Raw genomic sequence first — 8,026 nt, forward strand, 5'->3', positions numbered from 1 at the left:
AGTCAACAAAACAAGGCCAAAGACATATTTTCTGAATTATAACATTTATTTTTTTTGTTCCTTTTGCGAGCGAGTAACAGGCCTGCTTGTTGTCTCTTGAATTTTCCTTTTTCTTTTGCCACCAACTTTAGGCACAACAGAGCCACTTTGAGTGGCCTCTGGCACTTCACGGGCAGGGCTTGTGGCCAGTGACTGTTCACCTACGGGGCTTGTGGCCAGTGACTCACCTACAGGGCTTGTGGCCAGTGACTCACCTACAGGGCTTTTGGGCAGTGATTCACCTACAGGGCTTTTGGGCAGCGATTCACCTACAGGGCTTTTGGGCAGCGATTCACCTACAGGGCTTTTGGGCAGCGATTCACCTACAGGGCTTTTGGGCAGCGATTCACCTACAGGGCTTTTGGGCAGCGATTCACCTACAGGGCTTTTGGGCAGCGACTCACCTACAGGGCTTTTGGGCAGCGACTCACCTACAGGGCTTTTGGGTAGTGACTGTTCACGGACAGGGCTTGTGCCCAGTGACACATGTGAGCAAGTTGGTAGACACTGCACAAGTGATGGTTGGTCTGTTTCATGTGTGTCTTGTTTTGTTTTTGTCGCCTCCTTTGTAGGTGTCTGCTGCTGAATTTGTACAGATGGCAGCGGTAGGATGTCATCAGGAACCTGCACAGCAATGTCTGCTACTTGACCGGTAACATTTGGGCCTGGTGAATGAATATCAGATGAATGTGGTGAAAACTGACCTGCATGAACAGATCCTGGCTGGGAGGTGTTGAATTGTGGTACATTAGTCATTCTCCAGTAATTAGCTTGTGTTTGCTGAACAACTAATGCTTCGAATGAGGTGTTGATTTTTTGCAACTGTTTAGGCACTTCAATGAAGACTCTGTGGAGATGTGCCAATTGTGATACTGTTTCTTCCTGCAGTCCAATCATCCTTTCCAGCACTGTCATCATGTCTGAATGGCGACGATTTTCTGCGTCCACTATTTTTCCCTCTGAAGCTACAATTGCATCGTATGTGGAAGTTGATGGACGATTTGGCGGTACAACAGTTTCTATTGGCACCTCTTCATGGTCACATGATTGTATTTCAGTCTCTTCTGTGGCGTCATCCTCATCATACTCATCATCCTCATCACCATGATGTTCTAAAAAGAAATGTACACATTATTAAATGGCATGTTAATGTATGCTGTGTTACTATGTAATTGTACTGTGTCCTAAGTAACACCTAACATGTTAGCATACGTTTTATAACCTCATTAAAAACTACCTTGACTTACGAATAATGTTTGGACTCAGTATGAAATATGAATGAATGAAAAGTTGCTCTAAACTCAGAAGTCCTACATGATAATTAACATCACTAACACAATACATGTTGCCTTACACTTAATTTTCACTGACACTAAGTAATCCTATTTAAAGAAGATGTGCAAAACAAATAATGCACATGACAACATAACATATAGAAGAGCACATATTATATGGCCAGCAAATGATACACTCACCTTCTAGTAGTGTTGAGCTGGCTGACCCAGGTGAAGACACTTGTTCCATCTCAGGTGACACATGTCCTCCAGGGGCAACTATATATAACAATAACATAAGTTTTACATTTACATGTGTAAATATTGAACAAACACTTATTGTATGTTCTGTATTTATGATTAACTAACAACATCAGTTCCTTAACCGAAAATGTGTGTGAAAGTGAACATAAATAGTTGTAATAACACTGTACATGCCTGTGTACTTAGAATTTTTGAGTTCCCTAACATACAACATACTATGTTTCTGCAGTAATGCGTGAGGATAAATAGATTAAATGAGTACATAAAAATCATATGTTGTGTAGTGATATCAGTATCATAATGTACATAACTATCATGAGATGACCATTCACAATGGTTATCATGAAGGTGGTCATATTGCAAAAAGTGTTGTTTTTGGTAGAGGATATGTGTGGTACATTAATCGAAGATGTGGCACACCTGAATGTGGCTGTGACTCAACAAGACAACACATGCAGTGTGTGATAATGTGTCTTTCATAGTAGTTCAACTATAGATATGAGTGAACTAATGTGTGACGTACGCTTTGATAAGTAATGAGTTGTTGGGGCATTTAGTAGCTAGAGTTAAGCTTTCAAATGAGTGTGATTAACTTCAGTTGTGCTATTCAGGTTGTAAGAAAGGTATTCCCTTCCCCAAAAAGCCTAATCAGCCACACCTTTCAATGACTTGAAACAGGTGCAAATGGTGTGAACTAAGTTGACCGTGAAATGAGGCTGTAATTAGTGTGTGTGCTGAACCCCACCCCCTCTGTTGAAGTGTATGCTGTGATGAGATATTAATTGCAGCTGCTTTAACACAATGGTAGATGAGCTAAGTAGTCATCTGCAGTGTTTAAGTTATGAAAACAATGACATAACATATGATACGTGTGCCTCATTATGCTGTCTGTATATGACATAAAGCAAAAATGGACCTTTTCATAAGCAACTATAGATGTGTTAGTGCCAGTGATGTTTGTAGGCCGTTACATGCAATTTCTTTGATGCATGCTTAAAATAGGCAGTAATGTCATGTTTGTCGGAGTAAAATCAATAAAATACACAATAATATGATACATATTTCTGTTCTGTACCTGTAGCTACTAATAATTTCTCATGAACATGTGTTACACATGTGTACTACCCTGTTGTTCCCCATCTTCGCCCACCATCAATTGCTTCCACTGCAGCTATGCATTTTGGGAATTCACATGTAAATGAGCACGCAATGGCACGTGCTATATTAGTTACTGCTTTTAGTAGGACTACTACATATATGTCTATTTTGAGATATATATATACAGAATCAGACATATACATATATAGATGCAGGTATGCTTATATTGTGAAGACAGTATAAAAAGCAGTGTAAATATGCAAAATAACTGTAAGCAACGACACGCCTAGTACAGTAATATTTATCACCTGCTGGAAATTGTGACGGATAAATTCCAATGTCACGGTCACCAGCCAAGCCTTCCACGACGACGGTAAGTAATTTTGGCCGAAGCAGCTCCTCCAATGGAGTCAATATGAGACGTTGTGGTGTGGGCCCACCTCCAGTGCCAGTAGCATGCACGCGTTGGTCTTGTATTTTCTTTTTCAATTTGGACCTAATATCATCAAATCTTTTCCGACAATGATACTTGTCCCTGACACTATTCCCACAGGCATTGACACCAATGACTATTGTGTCCCACATTTCTTTTTTGCTTGCTGCACTTGTCCGCCCTTGAAAAACATATAAAAGATATGAGGTAAATGAATAATAATATAAGCACCAGTTTCCTACACTGCTAGCTGTTCCAAGAGATAGCAAACATGCTGTTTTATGTGTAATATGTGCAGCACATGAGCATTCACTACTAAACCTATACATGTAAGCAAGGTTGCATTCATATTGTATGCAGTTCTGGCAAATTGACCGCCTGTGTTTATTTGTCCTTGTAAGGTATGATAAAAAGCTGTGTTTCCACACTAATGAACATAGAAAGATATTGTGTACCCATATTTGCATATGAACAAAACTCAGATGACCTAGGATCACATGTATTTGAATAATAAATGTAAAGTTACACTTACCTACTAAATGTCCATAGAGACTGTCATAGTGCTCCAGAATGCCAGTGACAAGAGCCCTATTTTCCTGGTCATTGAAGCGAGGATTACGTGGCTTCTCCACACGTTTTTTCCGAGCAGGTTTAGGGTCAGAGCTTGGCTGGTGCTGACTGGACTCTCCTTCTTCCAATGGAAGAGCCTCCAAAAGCTGGCCACCAGCAAGCACGCCACCACCAGACACCCCATCAGCAACTGCGCCACCAGCAGCACTCCCAGCACCAGCACTCCCACTCCTAGCACCAGCACTCACACTCCTAGCACCAGCACTCACACTCCTAGCACCAGCACTCACACTCCTAGCACCAGCACTCCCAGCACCAGCACTCCCACTCACAGCAACAGCACTCCCACTCCCAGCACCAGCACTCCCACTCACAGCAACAGCACTCCCACTCCCAACAACAGCACTCCCACTCCCAACAACAGCACTCCCACTCCCAGCAACACCACTCGCAGCACCAGCACTCCCACTCCCAACAACAGCACTCCCACTCCCAGCAACACCACTCGGTGCACCAGCAACATCACTCCCCTGAACAGAACGTTCACTCCGACGCGTACTCCCACGAGTAGCACTCCCACTCCCACCAGCATCACTCTTCCCACGCTTTGCGGGCATACTTCCAGCACTCACAAAAAACAGACAAGAAATGTACAGGCAATCACACGACCCACTTCCACATATAAAACAAGACAAAGATGTAAACAAAACAACAAAGGACAAAGCTCACCCAATACACAACAAGTCTCTCAGTCAATATGCAAATCTTCAATCGTCCAGCTCTGTGCGTCTCTCTCTCTCTCTCACTCCCAACAACACAGAGAATGATTAGCAGTACACGTTGCCTTTAAATATGGCGCGCAATCAAAAACATGCTTGTTTCGCCTGATTCAGCAAGATTTGTGATTGTGCAACCTAACAGCACCCCGCCACGCACGCCGATACACCTGTGTGTGATCGGCTCATCATCGTGAGAGTGGGCGGATTTGTTTTCTGGTTGATTTTGAATGTATTCGGCACTTACTGCATACGGAGAGGGAAAAACGCCAATAACATGACTAATCGATAAGCTTGCCGATTTCACATAATCGTCGCTTACTGCATGAGGCCCTTAGAAACAAACTGCAACCCTTGATAAATACTGTTCCACTCGTCTTGTACCAGGTGATCCTCCAACAAATCAGGGGAGCTCGTCTCGTAGTTATGAAATAAAGAAACACTACATAGTGTAATACTGTTGTGAATAAATTTGTGCAAACAAAGCTCAAAAATGACTACTCACAATAAAGCAGTCAAATTCAGGCAGTCATCCAACTTAAGGGGTGGATGTTCCCTGTGTATACAGCAGCCACCAGCCCCCAACCTCCAAGGAGAAAAAAAGAAGAAAAGAGACCATATAGTGCAGATGGTATTTAGTATTAAAAGGGATTAAATAATGCAGGTTACACTTCATATGATCGAGTTAGGCAGTATGATATTATAGGTAGTGGGTGCTCATCTGGTCGCGATCCTTTTGAGTTCCTCACTATCCTCTGCTCCACCGCAATACTCTCGCGTCCACGCCAGGCACTCCCAGTCCTTAGAACAGTTAATTCGCTGTTTTGTCTCGGATTCACAGGACAATTGGTCTGATCTCCTCCCATGGGCAGAATTTTCTCATAATAACCTTAGAAATGAGTCCACTCAACAGTCCCCCCTTTTCACGAATTATGGATTTCATCCCTCTGCCTTTCCTTCCACAGTCTCCAGTTCGGGAGTTCCCGCCGCCGAGGACAGAATCCAGTGCCTCCAGGACTCTTGGGAGAAGATTCAGGGGAACTTGAAACAAGCCATCAGTATGCAGAAGAAACAAGCCGATCGTCACCGTCGGGAGGTTCCATCTTTTTACTCCTGGACAAAAGGTCTGGCTTTCAACGAAGAATATTTGTCTCAAGGTCTCTTCACCCAAATTGGCACCCAGATTCATTGGCCCATTCGTCATTACGGAGAGGATCAATCCTGTCACATACCGGCTTAAATTGCCGGCAACCATGAAGATTTCTTCCGCTTTTCACATTTCTCTTTTGAAACCCTTTATCCAGGATCCCCAATCATCCATTCGAGACTTGACCCTCCACAAGAACAGGCTGAGGTGGCAACAGGAGTTTGAGGTGCAGACAATCCTTGACTCCAGAGTATCAAGGGGGAAACTGAAATACCTCGTGCATTGGAGGGGTTTTGTCCAGAGGAACGTTAATGGATCCCTCGGGAACAGGTACACGCTTCCAGATTGGTCAGGGCTTTTCATCGCAGATACCCTTTGAAGCCTGCCCTGGGTCGTCCGGAGGTCTCCCCTGAAGGGGGGGGTACTGTCAGGATCGCCGCCAGGCTCCGCCCCCAGTACGCGTCACGTGGCTGTACCTCTGACATTCACAGACCGCTATCGGTGCGCACGCAGCTGCGCAATGCTTCATCCGCGGAGGCGCGCTCCCGCAGTATCACCACAGCACCCACTCTGCGTCGCACTCCTCGTACGCGCGCGCACCGTACGTCAACGAACACTAGCAGCATCAGCTGTGTTACACCAGTAATCAATCCTCACTACCCTATCGGCTCGTGGCTTCAGATAAACGATGATTCTTCTCTCTCTAACCCCGGAACACGGCAAGTACCCCTTGAACTCTCCTGCCCCGACCCAGCTCCACGACTCCGACAACGCATTCCGGACCTGGCTCCGTGGTTGTAGGGCGGCGGTTATATACATCCCCACCTCAGCCCCGCGGTCTAGTCCTGTTTGTGGTGAGCGCAGCATGACACTACGCAATTCGGACCCGGCTTCATGGTCTAAGGTCAGTGTATATCCATCCCCACCTCAGCCCCACGGTCCGGTCCCGGTTTGTGGTACTCATAAACGTTACACCTTCATAGCCAGCCAGAATATGGGCATTGTGTAACTCGTAGCTCACCACAAACGAAGTGCGACCGTGGTGCTGAGGTAGGGAATTGAGTAACGCCAAACTACAGCCACGCGGGGGCGCCTAGAATGTAGATTGGTCATGCAAGCCAGGTCAGGAGTATAGAAGTGAGAGTAATGGAGGGTACTTGCCAGATTAGGATTGGAGAATAGCAGAACGTCGGAGTACGTAACCGAGTTCAGGGTTGGAGAGTATCGGATAGTCGGAGTACATAGCCAGGTTCAGGATTGGAGAGTAGCAGATCGTCAGGGTGCGAAGCCAGGTTCAGAATTGGAGACTGGAGGAAGGTAGGTAGGTATCTGGATCAGGAGAAGAGAGGTATGGAGTCCAAGGTACATAGCAGGGTCAGGGAGCGGCAGGACAACAGGCAAGGCAAGACAAGACAAGGCAGTAGATACAGGAATAGGATGTAGCAAGGCACAGCGACACCCAAGACTATGCTCAGCATGAGTGTCTGGAGCAAGAGGGTATATAAAAGGAGATCCTCCCATGAAGAGCCAGGGTGGAACCAGGAAACTGAATCCTATAGGCTGCTGGTGTACACAGGTGTGCCCTATGATGCAGCCTGATCAGGAATGGAGGCGGGATTGAGCGCGCGCCAACCCGCGCACGTCACTGAGGTCAGGGGGCAAAGACCGGAACGCAAGTCACTCCCATGCCAGGCCTGTCCATCACCAGGACGAGATCGGAGACTGGGGCGTGAGTCAGAAGGGAGGCTGGATGAGTGCACTTGCCGTGTGCCGAGCGGGGGGCGGGCAGATAGACAGGCCACGCAAGGTCCACGCGCACGTAACGTGGCCGTGAGACTACGCATCCTGGGTGTCCATGGCGGCAGGTGTTTTCAGGTGAGATGACGGTCTCCAGCTGCTCGGATGGCAGATCCTCACACATGGATTGCCACAATGGCAATGAATGAACAAGTTAAAAAAAACATAGCAAAAAATACAATTTATAACAATTAAATAAAAACAAACATTTGCCAAAACATGCATTGATTGTCCCTCTGCTTATCTATACCCAGAAAGTGGCATAGATAAACACATTGCCAGTCAATGGGCAACCTAAAAAAAATACACAATTAAATCCAATCCAATCGATGTGTTTCTTACCATTGCCGTATTCATCCCCGTCATACTCCGGCATCATCTACTGACCCCCGACACAATGTTCAACAGTCTGATGCAAAGAAGGCCATGGTCCTCTGTTGATTGAAGAGGAGTCCCAGGTGAGTTGTTTCGTTCTTTTTTTCCTTTTCTTCTTTCTGCTCTACTTTATAATGCAAATGGGCCTGGAGATTGGTATCCAACGTCTTTGATGGCTCAAATGAGATGGAACTGGCCTTATATAAATACTGTGACATCAAATTTGAATGTCAAATGGTACAACCCCAATCCG

The 8,026-nt window shown here is 45.6% G+C and overlaps 1 protein-coding gene across 1 annotated transcript; it reads right to left on the reverse strand.

The window, feature by feature from the left end:
- Window positions 1-362: 362 nt before the first annotated feature.
- LOC142488193 (uncharacterized) lies at window positions 363-7,774 on the reverse strand. Its single transcript, XM_075588568.1, has 5 exons — window positions 7,741-7,774; window positions 2,984-3,289; window positions 1,515-1,592; window positions 417-1,151; window positions 363-370 (listed from the first exon to the last, which is right to left on the reverse strand). Exons 1-5 carry the CDS (start codon window positions 7,772-7,774, stop codon window positions 363-365), a joined length of 1,161 nt encoding a protein of 386 aa, XP_075444683.1.
- Between the last annotated feature and the right edge of the window lie 252 nt (window positions 7,775-8,026).

Source organism: Ascaphus truei, chromosome 2, assembly GCF_040206685.1.
Source record: "Ascaphus truei isolate aAscTru1 chromosome 2, aAscTru1.hap1, whole genome shotgun sequence".
NCBI lineage: Eukaryota > Metazoa > Chordata > Amphibia > Anura > Ascaphidae > Ascaphus > Ascaphus truei.